Source organism: Aythya fuligula, chromosome 4 (genome assembly GCF_009819795.1).
Source record: "Aythya fuligula isolate bAytFul2 chromosome 4, bAytFul2.pri, whole genome shotgun sequence".
NCBI classification, from domain to species: domain Eukaryota; kingdom Metazoa; phylum Chordata; class Aves; order Anseriformes; family Anatidae; genus Aythya; species Aythya fuligula.
The window spans coordinates 28,842,112-28,865,515 of record NC_045562.1 but is presented as its reverse complement, the minus strand read 5'-3'; the positions used below and the strand labels follow the sequence as shown (position 1 = coordinate 28,865,515).

General features: G+C 33.9%; 1 protein-coding gene across 2 annotated transcripts in view; it reads right to left on the bottom strand.

Annotated features, from left to right (window-relative positions):
• Positions 1-1,711: 1,711 nt before the first annotated feature.
• Positions 1,712-23,404, bottom strand: part of FSTL5 (follistatin like 5) — a 318,901-nt gene continuing 297,208 nt past the window's right edge. For both annotated transcript variants that reach the window (XM_032187504.1, XM_032187505.1), the window contains one exon: positions 1,712-4,163. In XM_032187504.1, coding sequence (XP_032043395.1) covers positions 3,461-4,163 — 703 coding nt within the window. In that variant the 3' untranslated portion in view covers positions 1,712-3,460. The remainder of the gene's footprint in view (positions 4,164-23,404) is intronic.

The following is a 23,404-nucleotide window of genomic DNA, read 5'->3' as shown; positions in this document are numbered from 1 at the left end:
GTGAGCAAGAGGCTCAATAAAAAACTCAGACTGACACTTTTAATGTAATTGATATAATTGACAACAATATGTAGAGTTCTTTGATACTTACTTCCTCATTTTTGCCACTGAATTTCTTAAAGACATACTTATACAAGATATGTTTTGTACATATTTGAAAAGACATTTTAATGTTGGACTTATGAACTTTACCTTACCAAAAGCAACTCCTTCACTGCAATCCCTGCTGAAGGGCACTGTCTCGTCCTCACATGCACTTCTCTCAAATTCATTTGCATTCAGGAACATAGAGGAAACTTTCGGCAGCTGTAAGAGAACTTAGCTTCCTCCATTACATTTATTTTATCTTCCACTTCTTTTCTCTAATCTATTTCTGTAATGAAATTTTAAACCTTAAATATTTATAACAGCTTGTGAAATAAATTGTGTGTGTTTACCACAAATTAACCAAAGGCATTCATTGCCTCTGCTTAAAGAGACAATCAGAAAAGACAGGATTTTAAACCACCTACTGGTACATCTATGTTTGTATTAAGGGAAATTTGAAACACTGAGGACAGTGTTTCACATCTCATTTATTACATGATTCATGTAATAAATGGACACCGAAAATCTTTCAATTCCATAACAACGGGAAAGAAACAAACTGTGGTCTTTGAGCTAGGACTAGACCTAAAGTGATTTGGACAAATTCTATACAATGCAAACAACTGTAATATTATTGACAATCAAATCTGTCAGGTACACGAGTACAGATTTTGGTCTTCTTTTCCATAAACAGGTAATATTTTGTTTATATTTTAAAGCTTCTCCAATTGCCATATGCTGCTGATACAAAAGAATAAAGACACTACCAAAACTGACAGCTAGCTTGGATTTTAATAAAGATTGTATGGGGTCATGCAACACATCTTTCATTGTCAAAGAAAGAGAAGAGAAGTCTCCAAGGCCTTCCAGTACCTAAAGGGGGCCTACAGGAAAGATGGAGAGGGACTCTTCATCAGGGAGCATAGCGATAGGAAAAAGGGCAATGTTGTTAAACTGAAAAAGGGTGGATTTAGATTAGACATTAGGAAGAAACTCTTTACTCAAAGTGCAGTGGGGCTCTGGAACAAAGAAGCTGCGGATGTTCCATCCCTGGAGGTGTTCAAGACCAGGATGGATGGGCAACCTGGTCTAGTGGAAGGTGTTGGCGGGGGTGTTGGAACTAGATTGTCTTTAAGGTCCCTTCCAACCAAAACCACTCTACAGTCCTATGAACAGGATTTCATAATTATCATAAGATATAATTCTTATATTTTACTGTTAATGCTTATGCAAGGAGAAGGCAAAGTACATTCCACCTATGCCGAGCACATTGGACAGTGAGCTGTTCAGCTGTTTAGTGCCATGCTTCTTGGTTTAGGCTTTTAAATTTACACAGCTTCTAGACTAGAGGTCTTTGGGTCCAGAAGCCTGGCAACAGAATAAACATGTCTATACTCTAATTACTCTGTACCTAAGTGATTAGTAGATAAGCTTTTCTCTGTAGCAGCCAAAGGAAATTTTCCACATAGTTAAACTCTTTTAAAAAGTTTTCTTTCCACACTGGATATAATTTATTTTATACACGTTTTATAGATATAAAAGGCAGATTAAATTCCTTCTACCCTGCTTTCAGATAAAATCTATGTTACATACCGCTTCATGTGGAGCATTCACCAAAGTCAGGTCAGTTTAAAATTTATGGGGTTTATTCTCCTTTTGTCAAGCATTTTCTACATACAGAACATTCACGTGGTGTAAGTTACAGAAGAAAAATGCATGAAACAGACTACTGCAAATAAGTGAGTAACAGACTGATTACATGATTCTTGTTTGTTCACAATGGAAAAAACTTGTTAAAAAGGAAAACAGATTCAGTAACTAGAGATGTAAGCAGACTCTTAATTTAGTTAAATCTACCTACCAGGGGGCTTGCTCAAGCTAAAGAGAGATCTACTGTATCACACAGGGCAGGATGCTAAATGCACACAAGATTACAATGCTAGAAAATTCCAGATTTCTAAATAATTTTACACAATCTAGATTGGAGTAAAATTTTGTTTTACAAAAGGTGTTGTTTGTTGTATTGATTGCCTTCAGTAAAAGGAGGTCAGTTTAAGAGTTTATAAGCATTCCTTAGCAAAAACGTAATAAAAATAAAAATACTCCCAAACTTTTAAGTCATCGCTCTAAGTCTGGATCATTGTTTACTGCTGGCTTTCTTATCCTACTAACTACTGTTATTCTTCTGAGAATCTCATTTGTCCCATTTAGATGTTTGCTCATCATTAAAATTAGAATTCCAAGTTATGAAACTATAAAAAAATACAAAGTTTTTGTTTTTTATTCTTTTTTTTTTTTTTCACTAATCCAATTGGATGCATGAAATTGAAGGTCTGTTGAGTTAACCAAATAGTTTAACAAATATGGTTCAATGGTACAATGCATAAGCAAAAGTATTACCTATAGGTTGTTGAGTTCAGTTCTCTGAGTTTCCAGCTTCCTAAATGTGTGTTTGTTTTTGTTTTTAATACCTTATTTTTTTCTTTTGTTGGTAAAGGTGAAGCTTCATGATGCCATGTTTTCAAAATGTGGATTACCCTGAAGAGTTAAGTGCAATGTTTCTCTGTAGCAGAACTCAAACTCCTCACTGATGAATCCCTGTGATAGCTGAAAAAATTAATACCTATTAAAAAAAAAATAGAAAGCCTCTGCAAGCAGCTTTCTCAACTAAGAATCACCATAAAAATAAACTCCACAAACAGCAGCAATCAGAAAACTGTGCACTGCAAATATAACTTCTCCTTTTTTCTTTTTTTTCTCTTTGTATGTTCCAAAGCTTGAGACTAGAAATTTGATACTAAAGGTTTCTCTCCAATGACAAGCAATCCTGTAGACACAATGGGAATAAATTATACAATTTCTATGCTTTACCTTTCTTGTGAGACTTTCGCTTCAAGGCACGAAAAGATAAAACAGTGGACTGGACAAAACAGGACATAATATTTCTGTTTAACGAATCAAAGGTTGTACAACAGCTCTTATTTTGTGTCTGAAGCAAACCAAACCAAAATTTGAATCATATTTACATATGATTCTTCCATTTACAAATTCAAAGTATCACGTTAAATTCCCTGAATCTTTATGTTTTTTACTACTTTCTTTAAGATAATGCACAATGTTTATCATCAATTTCAATATTCAGCAATTCCACTCAACCAATACAATCTTGGCTGATAGTCTATAAGGAGTACCATTATCATATAGCTGTTGTTTTAGTAACTTTTATGTGGAAATTGTCTCAAATTGTGTTTAAGTCAAAGAAATAACATGTATAGAAGGACCTAACAATTTCAAATGAAATGTCTAGGTTTAAAGAATGGTATAATTTAAGTGCTGTAAAACTATTAATTCAGTAAATATCCAACACACATCCTTATGCTTCTCCAACCCAAATTACTGTGTTGCCTCTCTCAACTTCAGTGATTTCGCAATTTAACTTATTGAGGCGTCCATCCAGGATAAACAGAGATTCCTTGGAAGGGGTCATGAGATACTGACCAAAAAGGCCACTGTCTTTTATAAGACGGTTCTTACTGTTCCAAGGCCATTCACCTGCCTTTACAGGCTCCTTAAGACTCTTTACCATCTTAACCTTGCCAGAGGAGAGCTCCACGAAGAGAACATCAGTTTGTGTACTGGAGCTACAATAGACATTGTATTGATGAGCTTCAGTGAATGATGGCTGAAAAGCTACATCAGATATGTGCAAATTTGTATGAATGTCAAATGCATCCTGTATTTCTCCTCTCATTGTTATGTACTGGAACCTCATAAGACCCTTTGTGTCATCAATGCTGACAAGGTAGTGTCCATCTGGAGAGACATGTGGTGTGCCTGTTACATCGCCGTTATATCCAATCACAGAATCAGTAACGCTATCCACTATAAGCTGTGGTAGGACAGCCCCAGTAGTGTCAGGCTTACAATGGATAAAAATAAATCCTCCAAGATGTGTATAAGCCAGTGACTGAGGAATGCAATTATAATCCTTTAAACTAATTGTCTTGATGTATGACATAGTTTCAAGATCAATTTTCTGGAGCACAGCCTCATCCTTATGCAGAATAAATCCAAACCTGGAAGGAGAAGCACAAAATCAAAGTCAGAGTTATTGTATGCATTATGTACAAATGTGGGAAGCCAATGTAACAAAATGAATGAGTTAATATGTGCAGCACTGTACTAATATGCATGTATATCTCAGCTTCAGATATTTCAGATATTAAGCATTTTATAAATTTTATTCGTCAGTGTTCTCATGATTTTAATTTAGAGTGCATCAAATGAAATGTCTAAAAATATTTATCTGATTAGTTGGAAAAGTGTTTGTTTTCTCCAAGTGACATAGGATAAAAGATAAACATTACTTTGAGCATATCTATCCAGTTAAAACTTTCACTATGAAGAAAAAGACTAAATATCACTAGATAGTACGTCTCACATTTTTTAATTCACTTCATACAGTTCTTCAGCTTTCTTGAGAATATCAGCTTAATCCAGTTCTCATTGTTATTCAGATAATTATCCAAATCTTTCTCATTTTAATTCAGCAGAAATGAATATCATAAAAGGATTTAGGTTTATGCCTCCCAACTATCCAAGCCCCACCATTTCTTACATTTTAAATGACCCTTTATGCATTTCCATACATCAGGGAATTTTCACTGAACATTAATAATATGGTTAAGACTTAAAATTCCATAGTTTAATGTTTATAACATTTTAAATATACATTATATGACTATTCTATAACGTTAACATGTAAATTTTGACTGCACAATCAATCGTTTATATGCCTAAACCACTGCTCTAAATATTATGAAGTTATGTCAAAGTAAATTAGTTTCACTAATAATCTAAGAGCATTCACAACACTTATCCAAAACAGCTGTTTTCCTTTGACACATTTCTTAACATAACACTTTACTCAATCTTTGATCCTACAAATGAAGCTTTCTTGCTGCTGTGTACTGATATATAATCTAAAAATACCTTTCAGATTCTATTCACATGAAGCACTATGAGAGCCACAGTTTTTCAATAATTGAGTTGCTGAAAATAGCACAAAATTTCACACTATACCTTGCAACCTCAATATATTCAGTTATCTGTGAACCACCAAAGAAACAGGCAGAAAGGTTTCAGGACATTGTTCAGTCAGTTCTTCAGATGTAAGATAGGGTGAATTATATTTGTACTTCCTACTGAACTAGTAGAATTTTCAAGAACACTTTTAATTTTAGCCCCACTTTCAGAAATCCTTGCATCCTACTTCAGTATGATAGGATCATAGAACTGTAGAATCATTTTTTTTTCCTACATGAGTACTGATGGAGGGCTAGACGCTGCCATTAATATTACCTTCATTATTAATATTAAATGTGGGAAAAACAAACAAACAAAAACAACAACAAAAACCACACACATATCTAAATTACTAAATCAAGCACTGAAACATCAGAACATGTAAAAACAACAAAAACAGAATGTCATGTTAGCATTATTATACACAATATAAACTCAGCCAACATTTGTGACCTGTCCAGTTTATGTTGTCAGTCTTTAGCCCTATTTCTAATGCAATTAGATTCATGTCGTTTCACACAGAACTCTATTTCCTCATCTCTGCCCTGCTCCAGTGTTACTGCTTTGGAATCTACTGGCCACATCTGAGAAGGAGAGGTTGTAACGTGCGGAGTTTTCATGGAATGATGACTGGTGGCTAAATAGAGGATAACGATACTCCTGAAGAGGGAAGCATGAGGTAAAGTCACCAGGAATTCATCTTTGCCTTAGATTTAGCACATAGTGTTACATGCCAAGGTGGCAGGTCAGAAATCATAGAAAATGAATGTGGAGGAAAACTGGACTACTGGCGTGGAAGAAGATGGCTGGCATATGCAAGAGAGGTTAAGGCATTTGAACAGGAAGAAACTGAACATGTGGGAAAATCTCAGATTATTGTAGAATGGTGTAACACAGGACAAAAAAAAAAGACAGGTTACTTGCTATCATTTAGTGATGCCATTTACACAAATTTAAAATTGAATAGGATGGTAATTAACACTTCTCACTTTTCCTTATTTTAATGAGTTAAAGGTATCTGAAGGCAAAGGAAAATATGTAATCTGAGGTCAGTGTAATGGCACATGCTGAATACATTAAATGCTCTATTTTCAGCTACTACAGTATTATTTCATTTATTTAAATATGAGTACTTTGCACGGTGCAGGCTTCTTGCTTTAATTACACTTGAACTCAATTTCAATAGTGAACAAAATGAACATTTTTTTCATTTGAGATTGGTTAAGTCGATTTGGGGTTTGAAAACATTATTTTTCTCTTCTTGTATACCAATAAAAACAATAGGGAAAAAAAATGAAATTTTATTTAAAGGGAAAGCTTTCACAAAACTGCTGTCAATTATGTCCAGAATTTATATCTGAGTGATGCTTTCAGGTGTACATCAATATATACAAAAGTGGTTATGTGATTTTGAAAGTCCCATCACAAACCTCTATGATTAAGTATATAATTACTTTTCAAAGTTTGTCCTACTGTTTTCAGAGACTGCATAAAACAGAACGAAAAAATGTTTTCTGTAAAGAAATCATTCATTTCACCTTAAAACATATTTGGCATATCTTATTGTCTATGTGTGCCCAGCACATTTTATTCTACCTTCATTGTAACTAAGAAAAATTACTCAACATTCCACTGTATGTTTTCATCTGCATTCAAATTTCAAAATTAGAAATCAGAATTTGTCAGAAATCACAAATAATTTTAAAGTAATGATTTTTAACTATTTTTCTACCAAAAAAAAAAATAATTTGAAAATCTAAATAAATGTATTTCAAGCTTGAGAAACCCTTGAACAATTGTTTTAATGTATCATATATTATCCGGACAAACAAAAACAAATCTTTACACAGCTTGCGAATCAATTTATTTTACAGATTATCCTCAACCAATGAAAATGATCCTTTCTTTCTGAAGTAAAATACAAATTCAAAACAGTACAAATTACCTAAACCATAAATTCTTTCTTTTTGATTAAGATCACAATTAAAATGAATGATTTAAATCACTTCGATTCAAATAATTCTTCCCTGCCTATGAATGCTCTATTAAACAGTGCTAACGTTCAATTTATGTGATACTTTGCATTCAAAATGTCACTAATTTCAAGATGAATACATAAATTACTAATCTATGCCTCTCAAACATTATTCCCTATGTAATATGTTTCTGAACCACAGGTACACTCAACTTATGATAATTTTGGTTGCATAAAACCTTTGATTATCAAAACAGTGAACATATATATACCCTAAAGTTAAATACAAGGTCTCACATAACTTCCCTACCATTGCATCAGCTGAAGGTGTGGAAAGACTTACATTCAACAACCAGTTTTACTAATGGGAGAGCCTGCTGCCACTATCCATAATCCCTCCAGTTTCTCATAACCTGGTGGCATCCTTTGACAGAGGGATCCCCTAAATTCTACCACTGAGTAGTTTGATTAAACACTCCCTAAGAAATGCCATCAAAATAAATGTAGTTATCCTGGAATCATGCAATCTGTCTGTTGATTAACCTGGGTGGTTTGAACTAAATAGTTTTGCAGCCAGAGCAGAACAAAATTTTCCACTGGTATCAGTATGTTAAGAAGAAGATGTTTGTCTACATCCCTAGATGCATATGTCTCCATATCTTCAGGGTTAATCATATGCTTATTCCAAAGCAAATCAACATATGCATTTTAAAACATAAAACAACTGAAAACACAATTTCTAAATTTCTAGTATCTAAACCACAACTTTCCAAAGCATTCTAGTTTTTTATGCAACTTCACATGTACCACTTAGTTCCCAGTCCAAAACCAACATGTAAAAAGCTTTCAGTATCTTAGATACATTAGTCTTAGAATTCAAAAAGCTGTTTCAGGTTAGGTAACAGAATTCACAGGTAAATGCTTGAAAATCAAAGAAATCGACTTCAGGATTGCAAAAGCCTTATCCTGATACTGTATTTGTTGTTCCTAGGAGCACAATTTATTATTCTTACTGCCACTGCTTGCTCTGAAGCTATTAAGGTACTTGATTTTGCAATCTCCTGCTGCTCCAGCAGCTAATGATATAACTACTGATAATCAGCTATAACTGAATACCCATTTACAATGCATCTTTTCAAAGTGTGCAAGAGGCAGCTTAAAGAGGCAGCTTTCTTTACACTGATTCCTCAGTTTCATGCTCTTAAATATTTTCAACTTTGTAGCCTTAACATTGTTTACCACTATCCATGCTCTTCACTGTGTCCTGCTGATTTCTGAAATTTGAAAACACAGCTCTGATGCAAATTCCTTCCCTTTTCTTTTATGTAGCAATTTCTCTAACACAGGAAAAATATACTTTATTATAACGTTAACATGTTGAAGACTTTTTGCTTTATTTTTTTTTTCTAGTTCAAACTTAAACAACTTACAACTTTGGGCACTGATATAATGTGGAAAACTCTAGCCTACAAGGTAATGTTTTTAGAAGTGAGTAGAGTAGAAGCTCAGCTTTGCTAGCAGAATAATAATGCAGTGAACTTAAGTAGGAGTGTTACTGATTTCAAAGCACTTCACAAGTATCACAGCAAATGAAGTAAGGAGCTGAATGACTTTCCTAAAGCAATATAATGATCAACTGGCATAGTGAGATTTAAAATACAGGTTATTTCAAGTCCAACACACTTTTTTTTTTTTTTTTTTTTTTTTTTTTTTTTTTTTTAACTGATCATGCTACAGGCTACCCACACTACTGCTGCTGAGGTCCCAGAAGATACATATAGGAGTAAATTAAGGCATCAGCAAACTGCAAGCTGATTAGCTTGATACTGGATCTGGAATAGATACTGATACTGGAATGGATGGCAGACAAGCAGGTCAATGTGAGATCTGAGTCTAAGGAGTCAAAAAGAACCAAACCTCCTCCTACAGTCCTTGGATACAGGGAGAGGTTAGAATAATGCTTAAGTCTCATATCTGTATTACACATTGGGAAGACCAAAGCCAGAAAGCTTCATGTTGCTTTATTTCTGATACTAAAAAAAAAAATAAAAAAAAATAATAAAAAAAAAGGAATATTTAAAAAAATGGGGTAAAACATCTAAAATTATTTGAAGGATATTTTTAAGCAAGAGACTGAGAGAATTCAACATATTTAGCTGAAGACAGATATAATTTAGATGTCACTTTTTAAAACTTTACATATACCTTAATGGAGAGAACATACCGTTTAGTAATGCTACCTTTAATCACACAAAGAAAGTATAATAATGATTACAGAGTGACACTAGACAAAATTAGAAGCATACATTTTTCTAACAATGAGCATGACAACATATTGCAAAAATCTACTATAGAGGTGATGAATTTTCTTTGGTGGGAATCTCAAGATAAAGGCTATTCTTTATGAGAGACTTGACCAAGCCCAAGTAGATGTAGATTTAGAAATACCCGATTCACTATCTACATTTCTCAATTATTATTTGAAATATGTAAAATCTATGGTATGCACAGAAATCATAGAATCATAGAATATCCTCAGTTGGAAGGGACCCATAAGGATCATCAAGTCCAACTCCTAAAAAGTCAGAAAAGATGTTCTCATGGTCTTTTCAAGCTTATGAATATAAGAAACATTAATTCTTTGTTCATACACCAGTACAGTAGATTTTAACCTCCTACAACTCAGGCATCTGATGCTGAGATTTTAAGAAGCAGCTAAGCATTTTGAATCTTATGAAATTAATTTTTATTTGACATAATATCTTATCTCACAGACCAAAAACAATTAAGAAAAAAAAGTCCCCATTGACTCTACAACACATTGATTTCTAAATTCAGGAAGTTTGTTACATGTTTGGGTAATATAACTATACAACTATAACGGACATAATTTCACTTAGGAAGAAAGATGTTCTAAGGCTGGGATGGTCATTCCTTTCAAATTTATTGATCTAAACATAGAATATATTGGTGGATAGCTTGTAGGGACAGTCGTTGATCATAGAGTCCTGCTTCAAAAAGTTGCCTGCTTGCATACAGCAATGATCAGTTGCAAATAAATTTTCACTGTCCAATAAACTAATTGCTGCTTTCTAACAACCAGGTGAATCCATTCTTCCCTTCTGTCTAGCATAAAGAACCTCTTGGCATGCCAATGTCAAGATTGTTAACTGTACTTTTGTTGTCAACTTGTACTTTGTCTTTCTGATGAGGAGGTAAGAGTAACTAGAAGAACACATTATTTTCCAAAATTGTCAGGAAGCAATACTGCAAGTCACCAAGGTTAAAGGAAGCTTTGGAGTACACAGGTTAGCTCTGATCCAAAAAAAGGCCACATGGAGTAAAAGACTGTAATTTACCAGAGCTATAAACAATGAATTATCAGCGTAATATATTAAAATCTCATCTTTCAATGGTGTCTATAGTCCCAATGCAGTGGGAACATTTCAGAAAACTGATATTAGTAAGAGAATTTTACTGGAGATCTCAGTAAAACAGTCAGGAAGTAATAGGCTGAGCTTTCATTATGCTGTGTTTTTTGTTTATTTTTTTCCACCTCCATTTAAAGTAAAGCAAGACTATTAAATCTGGGTAAAGAAGTTTGCACTAATACCTTACATTTCATTCTGTTCTGTGGATACCTGAATTCAACCCACAAAGCTACCGTAATCTAACAACTTTTCAAAAGCACTTAGTTTACTAGAAGGATTAAAAAAATACAGCCACTCATAGTCAAACAATGAAATTGTGCTTGTCACCTGTGTGCTGTTAGCCTGTTTTTTCTGATTAGGTAGTTGGAGAACAAGTGATACTTCAGAGTAACTTCACATTTCCCAAATGATTTATAGAGAGATGGTGGTGTATTTAATGCAAAATTTCCTCTCATATAGATTGATATGCAGAAGCCTCCCACTGTTCATTAAACTCTGATCAATATTTATGAGAATCTCAATCCTCATGTCTTTTCTATGCAGTGAAATGATGCACAGTATCTGGCAGCATATAAAGGTGTTTGTCAGAGTGCATACTGGGAACTCATGCAACTCAAGCCTGAAGTATATGAGACCAAATTTTCACATTTTGAATCATTTTACAGTTAATGCAAGTGGGAATCTGTAGCCTGTGGGCATGCCACTCCAATTGGAGTATATACTAGAACTATGAAATCTGAAATGTTCTTTCTTCATTTACTCCATATGCATGAATATGAGATTTTAATACCAGATTTTAAAGAATTAACCACCTTGAAGATTTTCCACAAAAAAAAATAATTGTCACAACTATGAACCCACATTGTGCTGTGTTTTAGATTTGTGACCGAAAGAGCATTGACAGAACACTGATGTTGTTACTAAACAATGCTGACAGAGAATCAAGGCCTTCTCTGTTTCTTGTTTTGTCCCGCCCCAGCAAGTAGGTTTGGGTGTGGGACACAGCCAGGACAGCTAACTCCAATTGACCGAAGAGATATTCTACCACAGAATATTATGTTCAGCAATAAAATTCTTTCCAGAGTAGCCAATGCTTGGAAAACTGGCTACGCACTGGTCTGCTTGTGGTGAGTGGTAGTTTTTGCATCTCCCCCCCAGCTCCTTCACTTATTAAACTGTCTTTATGTTGACCTAAGAGTTTTCTTACTTTTGCCTTTCCAATTCTCTCTCCCCCATCCCAGTGGGGGAAAGTGAGCTGGGTGGTGGGTTCAGCTGACAGCCAGGGTCAACCCACTACAAGAAGTCATTAGTTTTCTGTGAAAACCATTGAGTTTTACAGTACCTAGATGAAGAGTGTAGGATAACCCGACCGAAAGCCCCAGGACAAATGGACACAACGACCAGCGTTCTGTGCCGTAAGCCAATTTATTGCTGCATGACAGTATCTTATATACTGTCAAAGCGTCCCACCCAGGAACCCAGGACCCCACCCACTGTGCTCGCAGGCACCCCCAAACCCCTCCCTTCGTGCGCGCAGGCACAACCCAGAATAATCCCACAAAGAGAAATTGAGACAGATAAATTATATTACTTCTGTAAACTAACTTAAAAGAAGCAGCGAGAATATCCTAAAAGGTATAAACTCTGAATCATATTTTTCAGCAGTGAAGTCTGTATGGATGAATACCTCTTTTTCCTAATTTTAATAGGGAAAAGCAAACAAACACACTCACATATTTACGAGAAGAATAATTACAATAATTGTAAAAACTAAAGTTAACATGCTATAAATGATTACTTCTAGAGTCTCATAACCTACACTCAAGACCATAATTTATTAAAGCACTGTTTTCTCCTTTCTGCTTAGATATGCTTCTAATTTTTATTTTTCTGTTTGCTGTAAATGAGAAACTTCAGTGTTATGCAACGTAACATACCAGAAAAATTGCTTTCAGATAAACTTCATGTGATAATTGTCATGATATGTATTTTTTCTTAAACAGTAGTGACATTTGTATTTACTAGAAAAATAGAAAAATGCACAGTGTAATACAAATGGGTTTACTTGTTTTAATGCTATAGCTAGAACAGAAACAAGTCTTGCTGCTCAGTTGCTAGAATGTATTTTTAAAATGGGATTTAGTATCCGGATTTATGGAACTATAAACCTGCATGTAATGAAAAAACAGTAAGCAGTAAACCTATGACTGATATACAAACATCCAACAATCCAGTTCATCAGCTGTCATGAAAATGTTTATGTTTAATCCTAAGCGGGGGGCAGCACATCTATACCTTCATCTAGAATGGCAGTGACAGATCTGAGGCCACACAAAACTAGATTTTGGATGATTCTGATAAGAATTTCAAGTAATAATACACCTTAAAATTAAAAAAAAAAAAAAAGTGTACTTTAGACTATGCACATGTGCAAAAGGATTATACTGCCACAACGGCCCATGTCATTTAAGTATTATATTTTTTATAATCTGGTCTTTTCATCAGTTTATTAAAAACTGATACATGAACAAGGAAATCAAAAGTGACAAAACCAATTCATGGCTTAACCCTAAGTAGCTCTTTCACATATATCAATCCACTTAGGTTTACATCCTTACTGCTTTGAATTAAAAAATAAAAAATAATAAAAAACAAACATATTTCTGCAATTGCAACAAAGCACAGCTGCTTCCTTCCTCTAAAATCACATCAGCAGTCAGTAAGTAGTTTGAAAAATTGTCACTATGATCGTTCAGTCTCACATTACCTCCACCCTACAAAAAAAAACAAAAACAAAAACAACAACAACAAAAAAACAGGTGGGATTGCTTTCTGATAAATACTTACATTTAAATATATAACCATGTGTATCCACACACAGGTTAAGTCTTCAAGTTGCTATTTTTGCCAGCAGTCCAAACAGACAACAGGGTCTAGAGAATCTGTTAAGTTGACCAGCACAAGAGCCCTTAAGGGCATGAACAAAATTGCCTTTTAGATTCCTCTACCTGTACAGACTACACCTCCATTAACTATAGCAGAAGTTTGATAGCTTGTATAGATGCACAGATGCAATGGATTTTCACACCTAAAGCTACCTGCCTACCTTCCGAGCCTCATGCTCACCATAGGTGTTCTATCCAAAAGAAAACATTATATCCCAAAATAGACTTATCAGAAATTTGCAGATTCAGAAAACTGAGTTTAATTTACTAACATTACACCAGGATGAAAGTAAAAGAAAACTTTTAGAGTTTGAAAACTTTGAAATGTGATTTTCTGTTTCTCCTAATTATAACACATTCAGGTACCACATAGTTGTAGAGGTTATTAAAGCTGTTCTTTTTGGTCATAAATTAAAAGTCTTGCTCACAGGAGCAGCTAGTACTATCCAGTCTGTACTGGATACAGACTAAGATGTTGTATGTCTCCATTCAAAAAAAGAGTTAAAAGCAATGAGGATATCCTCTCTTTGGATTTTCAGGAATCTCTTCATTGCTCTAAAAGGGTAGTTCTAATAGGAAACCATGAATACACTTCACTTCCAAAAAAGTGTATTTTTCCAACTATAATGATCAACTTTGAATTTGCGCAAGTCAAGAGACTTGAGAAAACAACAACAAAAACACACCCATCAAAATAACAAACCACCCACTCCAAAGTTTGCCTTTTAATTTTATCTTTTCAGGATTTTGCAGAGCTCTAAGAATTGCATGCAACATTTCTCAATGAATACTCCAAAGGTAACTTTGCTTATCACTATATCTGAGTAAACTAAATGTTCATATCACTATTAAATGATTAGACAGTCTGTTTGCACTGACACTACTGTCCACTGCAAAATGTCAAGATGAAATTACATCATATAACTTCTAACATCTCTCATTTAGACGTTGCATTTACAAATCATAACAAATATTTTTCAAATGGGACGTGACCCAAATAATACTATATCTACTGATTTTAAAATTTTATGAAATTTCCTGTTTTAAAAAGATACATTTTAAAAGCGTATCTGTTTGTGCAGACAAGAACTATGAAAACTTTGCAAGGGTACATCAGGAATTTAGTATCCAGCTTAGGCACTGTCTTTCTGCAATTGGATTGACAATTAAGCATTGTCCATCTACAATTCTACATACAAGAACCATATTTCATAACAACACAGTTGCTTCCATTAATACCATTATTTTTACATAATACCAAGATTTGTAAAAAGCATAATTTCCCAGTGTTAAGATTTGAGTAAGTCATGTTACACAGTTTTTCTCATTCTATAGCATTCTATATAGAATTTTATAGCATTCCTGTGTGGATAACCCAGGAAAAATATTAGCCTACTCAGGCAGTAGAACTTGAATTATAATTAATTAAAAACAGGCCTAATCTGTTTTACCTTTATTCATTGTATGTATAAGACTGAGAGTTTTGTGCAAGGATACTGGGCAAAGCATACTAAAGTGAATGTCAAAACAGAAAGAATTCTGTAAAGAATTCAAACCCAAGGCAGACTTTAGGGCAGCCTTGTTTAAACACACTTTACTCTCATTTGCTGCAATTGAACATCTTCATCTCATCCTATAATAATACTTGATCTCCAGTAGTTACTCAGAATGAAGGATAATACTGAGATCTGCAGCTACAGAATCAGTGAAGATGCAATATTGTTTTAATGGGAAGTTCTAATTGAGTAAAGTGTAAATTAATAATGCACCAGATATTCCATATAATGTATCAAAATCACGTGAATTCTGATAATGCATGTGAATCAGCATTAATGTTGATATTGAAATCACGTGAATTCTGAATGGCATGAAATTGCAACATTCAGGCTGGGTGTTAGGAAAAGGTTCTTATCTGAGAGAGTGGCCAGGCACTGGAACAGGCTCCCCAAGGCAGTGGTCACAGCACTGAGCCTGCTTGAGTTCAAAAAGAGTGTGGACAGCACTATCACACATACGGTCTGATTTTGGGTGGTCCTGTGTGGAGCCAGGAGTTGGACTCCACAGTCCAAGGACTTGATTATCCTTGTGGGTCCCTTCCAACTTGGGACAGTTTATAAGAATGCATCTTTAAAAGTTTTTGCAAGGTACCATTTTTTCCACCATTCAGACAGAGCAAACTAATTTAAAAACAGCAGCCAAGCAAAAAGCTAGGATGGAGCTGCCAACAAGCAGTATATTCACAACTTTGCTACCTTTACGTTGTTATTTTCTTCCTTTAGACAAGACATACACATTACTTATGAATGCAACTGCATTTACTATGAAGCAGAAAATATGTAAACACGAGTTAACAAGTCATAACAACACAAGAAAAGCCTAAAATAGTTTGCTAGAAATGAGGATTAATTTGTTTTAAAATTATTTTTATAAATACTTTAACATGAAACTGTATTTGTGATGGAAAGATGGAGTAGAAAATGATGACGATGTAAACGCTGATGTCCCACTTTCCTTTTAGTTTCTGGCCCTACATTCACAGATTACTCCACTCAAGACAATAGGCTTTTTGTAAAGAGATCTAAGATCAAACACTTTGGGAAAATGATGTTCTCAAAACAGAAACCAAGTAAAAGAAAAAGAACTAGATGAGCTACAATCAAAACTATTTGTACACAAAGCAAAGAAAAGCAGTATTGTCTGACACAACAGAAGTTTTCAAGGAAACAATAATAAACATTACCTACTTTATCCCACATTCATCTTTAAAACTACTCAGTATTCTATATTTTAGAGACCTTTATTCAGAATGTATGCTAAAAATCAACATGGGAAGATACAGTTTTATTGCTACAAAGCTTGATCAAATCTGCTGATCAAGTTTTCTGGAACTCCAAGTAAATACTATTAACTTCCCATGAACAGCCTGTTAGAGCATCAGGATGGTCCCTGACTCTATAAATATATTCTAACCTGGCTACATGGGAAAATATTAGTATTTAAACAAAACTAAAAAAAAAAAAATTTCCCGATGAATTGAAATTATCCATTGTAGTTCTGAAGAAGGATTCTATCAGCAAGGAAAAGAAAAAGAAATTGGCCAAAGAACTGTTTCTTAGTGGTACACCTCAATTGCTTTCAGTGGTCTTTTGAGCTTTTGTCATTAACACCACACACACACACACACACACAAAATAAAAAAAAATGCACTCTTCCTTGTAACTGTGGATTTTCTAAGAACTTGACAAACTGCACTGTAACCATTATTTCTTGTATTAAAATCATTCTTTACTTTATATCCATACATGGATGATTCTCAGGAAGACTGTTTTCATTGATTTCTTTTATTTCATAAAGGCCTTGCAGTCATACCATTGAAATATCACAGAGTTAATTTTCCTCACTTTTAAATTACTCTTTTAAATAAAGTTCAAAATACGTTTTTTATTGTCATTTTCTATTACAACTGCTGTAGCATATTGCACAAATAAAATATTTATCTCTAGATAAAAAACACGTTTTTCATTTTTGAAGGGTTTCTGATTTCAAAAACTGTCAGCATTGCAAGGGCATACCAGTCTTCCCCTCAGGACCTACAAAATGATTGTTCCTGGAACAGTTCATTTCTGGCAGGTTGCTGAGAAAAGACCTTTCTTTAATTTCTGCAGTTCAGAAAAGGTTGCTTGATGATAACAAAAGGCTAAGTGGATTTTGCCCATTGGCTTTTGCTCATCAGCACAAAAGTTGTTTTACTTTTGGGTACTACAACAGTCTTTGACCTTTGAAGTTTGTTTCCCTGATTTTGTTTCTGTTCTTTATGACACTAAGAATTCTTGCTTCATATTTCTGTTTTGCAGCAGAAAAGGCTCTCCCACATATTTGTGTATAAGTGTTAAGCACAAAGCCATCTTCCTATCACTCTAAATAAAGTATTTAAAGACTACACCTTGAAAAGATATAAATAATATTTGCACCAGTAACACGTGACTATTATAACACACCTCTGAAATCTTAACATAGCAGTGCTAAGAAATAGGAATGGAGAAAATAACTCAAGAATAAGAAAATTAAAAAATGCAGAACAGAAGGTTGCCCTGTTGGAAAATGAGTAATTTCAACATATAACAACATCATTGCTACCATTTCTGTTAAATGAATGAAAAGATCAGTTCTGATGAAGAATGGAATTTGATGGCAGGTCTTTACTTCCTCTCCTTTCCTCTCTCCCTATTTCAGTGTAAGATTGTACCTGCAGAGTATTTAAATTATATCTCACTAGAGATCTATTGGAGGGAAATGGAGCGTATACTGAAGAATATCTTCAAATGACCTATGGTAAAGAACAGCTGGGAAGATTTTGCCATAGCTGGCCCAATGGTGGATTCTTCAGAAACTTTTTTTTTTTTTTTTTTTTTTTTTGTAGGAAGAGCTTTCTTGTTATAACATGGTGTTCAGTGTTTTTCAATCATATTCAGTATACATTTGCACAGGATTGGGATAAGCCCTGATATTTCAGGGTACTAATGATGCCAGAGTCTATGTATTGTCTGAGGCTTCCCTCATAAAACAATCACATCAGAAGTATATGAAACAGACTTTTTCATTATTGCAAATTGTTGTCCAATGATTAAAGTATTCAAAAGAAAATCATTCAAGACATTTTATTACAAAGGAAAACATTTTAGTTTCTACATTTTTAGAATCCAGGAATACATGCAACTATGCATTTTATCATAAAAAAAGTAATTCTCAGCAAAAAATAGTCTTTCTACATTGGCAGTACACATGGTTTTCTTTCTTGTACATTTTAGGAAAGGAGAGCAAGCAATTTAACAACAACAAAAAATCACTTCATTTTTGGAAAAAAAATGAAAGCCAAGTAAAGGGTTAGCTATACTGAACAAAATACATTCCTAAAGATAGCCCTGAATGTCAGTACAAGGAAGGATAGAATTGAGATTTGGCCAGAAAATACGGTAACAGCAAGGTGGGCAGATGTCATATGGAATGCACAGATAAATTTGTATATGCCAAAAGAAATAGACAGTACTAGTAGAAAATGAATAATGAGATAGAGATAAGGACTGCAAAGGTGATAAAGTATCTGTGTCAGAACAGTCCCAAAAGGTCTTTTCTTCATTTTAAGAAGGAAGCTCCCATAATGTGATATCTGGGGATATATGAACATTGAAAAGAACAAACACTAAATTGTATCACAACTACTTTTTCTCTACTAATGACTCAAATTAAGAAAACATTAAGAAAAAAAAAAAGAAAATATTAAGAAAATATTAGACTGAACCGAAAACTCTTTGATTCATATAACTACACAAGAATCTCTGCTTTACTAAACATTAGAGAGGTTTCTAACATAACCTCAAATAGAAAAGATTAAATGTTGTTATTCTAAATGCTCAAAAATAGAAATATAGAAATAAAAATTTGTAAATAAATTTCACTATCCCAAAGTCACAAATGAAAAATGCATAATATAAAATAGGGTTGCTGTGAAGAAAATTCACTCCATCTGAGGCATACCCAGCAAAACATTTTAAATCATTGTGCTCTGGAAGTTTATCAGCAAACATAAAAAATTGGTTAATTACATAATTTTAAGATTGCCTCTTAAAGCTAATAAATGAATCTTTATAATTTGATTTATTTGGAAAACTAATGAGTAATTAAAGATTTACTAAGATAACTTCTAATCACTAGATACTAGAAACTCTGTTAATCCCATACTTGCAGGTTTCGTTTCTTTTTGTAATTGAATAAATTTTTATGTGTTTCATTGTGTAATATCTTTTCACATACTGACACGTATTGCATTTTAAAAGCAAATATGTAAAAGGACATAGGTACTACAGTTATTTATTTGTAATAATAGTTTGTTTGGCTACTTCAGAGGGAGAGATTATATTATCCCAGAATTAATTTTTTTCCTGCAATGATGTCTGCACATGCAAGAGGAAAAAAATAAACTATAGCTTGGAAAACATTTACAGTTTAGCAAAACTCCTCTTAGATTTAGTATAAGCCAGTAGACTTAAGCCAGGTTGTGGCTATTTCCTGAACTAAATGGGAAATGCAAGTAGAACAAGTAGAATGTTCCTGCTATTGCCAATGGTAGTAGCTGAACAAGTTTCATTTGTCTGAACTGAATCTCTTAATCTGTTAGTTCTTCATATTCACTTTATAATAAAGATGCTGTAAAAATCACCATTCACAGCAGAAGAATAATTTTTGCTGTCTCCCCTCCTTCTTCCCCATAAGTTCCTATGAGTTTCTTTTTCATAAATAACACACTTATGGACCAAAAGGGACCTCCTTTGCAGGGGGAAATACACAGAGAGGGGAAAGAATCACTACAGGTTCTCCATTTAGTACTACTCTCACACAGACATGGTTTACAGAGATGTGAGAAGGCAGTGTGAGCCCCTAACCCAGACAGACCTCCATTGTGTGCTGTGCTGCCATGGAGCACTAAAAGATTCCACAATCATGAGAAATTGCAGTTGCTATATCTTTAGTGATTGCCCTAGTACTATGGAGCTTCTTTCTCCAAAGCCTCAACCTTTCAAGTTATTTCCCCCGTAGAAGTACATATATTTATAGCTTAAAGACTAAGAACTGTGTGCAAACTTGGTAGTCCCCTAACAGGGCTTGTTAATTTAATCTGTGAAATATTAAATCATCTCTTAAATAGCTAAATCACATGGGCTACATTAAATATTCAACCTCACAAATTAATTCCACCTCTTTTGTCTATAGTTGGCTCGGCATTTATCTTTTTTTGTTTGTTTGACATGCAAATCATTTGAAAAGGACGTTTTTTCTGATTACGTAGGATTTCTGAAATAAAATATTTTCTGTGTGCTTATTTTCATACAAATACTGAAAATGCTCTGACATTCCAACTACTTCACACCACTGTATGGGCTTAAACTCTGGAATGAAGTGTGGAATTCTGAATCCAAACTTCTGAAATTACTGAATCAGCACCCTACGTGGATTTCATTTATGAAGGTTCACAAGGATTCATTGGCAGCACATTCCAATTACCTCTTTTAAAAATGCTTAGTTTTTGGAATGTGTTGTGCAAATGGATAAGCATAATCTCAGAAAGACTGCTTCCCCCGTTATCCTACACAACAGAGAAATAAGAGAGATAAAGATTCAAACTGAGAACATTATAACTTTACTCAGATCCTGAGCCATCTCACCAATGAGTTGATCGTTCATTCCTCTACTTGTTAAGTCAGGTAACTATATAACATCTAAAATACTTGCTAATAGATTAAAACATCTAAAAAGTTAGAGTGACTCCATTACAGCGAGTTCATTTAATATTGCTTTTGAAACATTTTTCAGCAGCTTAGTGATAGACCTTAATTTATTCCAATTATCTTTTGTTCACTTCGATTTATGAACAGTGGAGCTGAAATAATCAGCTCTTTTACTCCTTAGGCTTCTAAGAATATATTTTCATGAGTATTATACAAGTCATCTTTTTGCAGCTATCCCACATACTAATTGCAAATATCTATTTTTATGATAAGAATTGGGTGTTAGCAGGCAATTAAGGACATGATCATTGGTTGCAATGAACTGCTTTGGCACAGAGCAGTTCGGTGATTAAAATTTTCTTCTCATTAAATGTATAATGCCAACTATTGAAAATACATATACTCGATTTTTAAAAGGCCCATCTACAAATGGAATAAGCTTTGTATATATTTTCTCGAGAAATAATTTTTTTTTTTGGGGGGGGGGGGGGGGGGGGGGGGGGGGGGAAGACTTGGTATCTGTATAGTTTATAACCACTTAACAGATTCCACACTGTCCACCCGTAAATGGTTAGCAGTTGCAAAAGGATTACATCATTCAGAATTTTAGTTTTACAGGTGGCAAATGCACCTGGCTGCAAAAAGCCTTACTTTTTTTCTGGAAAGGTCTGGTGTTGTTTGGAACTGACTTCTAACAAAGAGCAAATAGGTCTCTAATCAGCTAATTCAGCCAGTGGGTTTATTTCCTGTCTTTCTGTCTTTCAGTATTCACACTCATAAAATGCTCCCCTGGCTAGAATAAGCACCAAATGGCAATAAATTAAAGCTTTATATTCATTGCATCACATTCTACAGAAACACATGCTGCTGTTGAGGCTTTTTATTGTTGACTGTTGACAATTTAGATTTAACAGACAAGTTTTTTTTTATCACTACTGCTTTGATGTTTTATTTCTCTGATGCAATTAATTCAAAAACTTTCCTGACACATTTCTCATGTGGTTCATTTTCATTTAAGCAACAACAAAAAAACAATTAAGTATTTGAAGGCCAGACTTTTTGTGAAAGGCAAATTCTTTAACAACTGAGTGACTTCACAAAAATAGCTCTTTAAAAAAACGTAAAATAAAAATATGGTTTCTCTATGTAGTCTTTTTTTTTTTTTTTAATAGAATCAGAAGCTCAAAATTAGGTAGTATTTTAGAAAACTAACATAAGAAAGCAACTACGTGACCTATTTAGACAGAATTCCAATTTCAAATAGACTGAGTTTGACAAAATGAGTTCTTCACTGTCTTTGGACTGGGCCTATTTTTCCTGGTTCCCCTTCTTGTATGATGTCTTTCATATTTTTCTTTTCCTATTTACATGAAAATTAATGTATTTAAGTATCAGTGCTGTTCTATTGATCCTTTTATAGCAAAAATCTGCATGAATAATTATATTACTACCTGATAGAATATGTATCTTGTAAATAAATGTGCTTGCCTATACTGTATAGAATTATTTTACATTCCATTAAACAAAGCAAGCATTTTTACTAATTCAATACAATTTTTAGTGATGCATTGTGTAACATTTTCAAAATGGTTAAGTCATGCCAATATTTATTGAAATGTTAACTGATTAATTTCCCCCCCATCACCTGACATCAGCAGTCAGTTCTTGGACTTTTAAAGACTTGCACACATGAATGTAACTTTAATTCATTTCATATGCCATCAAATGTGTGTGTGGAACAGGATGTTCAACAGGATGTGGAACAGGTGTGCAACAGGATCCCTTAGAATTGTTCAAGGAGAGAACTGAATCAGTCACTGTAGATCACTAACTGCTGTCTTCTGTCAGTGCAGTCGTTGGCAATGGATAAGGGAGCTATGCAGATAGGAATCACCAGCTGTAAATTCCCTTAAAGATAAAGCTGAACAAAGTTGCCCTCCCTAGGGCAATAATTTAGTAATAAACATCAAAATCAATTAGTCAGAAGGGTAGCACCTCTAATGCTGGTAGTTTATGTAGTGTAGCTTCTAGAGTAGCTTCTGTTCTCTCAAAGAATTCATGCTCCAAATGTAGCAGAATTATTTAATGGTTTTCTATGGCTGAGCTTAGGAACACATTGTGCATTTATCTACTTGTTTAAAGCAACGTGGCAGTAATGGTACTTAGAGTTAATTTCTATTCATACATATTAATTTACACATTCCTTTTAAAGTGCATATGGCTGATTGATAATTTATTTGTTAAAAGTTTTGTAGAAAACTAAAATTTTTCTTTTTCTTTTTTTTGATATAGACTAGATTCTTCACAGGCACATATTGTAGAGTAAATTCTGGAACCAATTGTAAAATCAACCTAAATTTGATGTTTTCACTTTTTTAAAAGACTAAATCTTTTTATGAGACTAAAATCTTTTTGGATGGAGATGCATATTTATATATATGATTTGAGATTTTAGCTAAACATGAGTGATGCCTTCTCATAACTGAAGGAAAGTTAGAATCATCCTAATTAGAGCATTTCTATAGATACTTGAACTTAGAAGGGCACAATAAGCAAGGAAGTTAATTATTTGCTGAGGTCATTTACACTGAAATATAT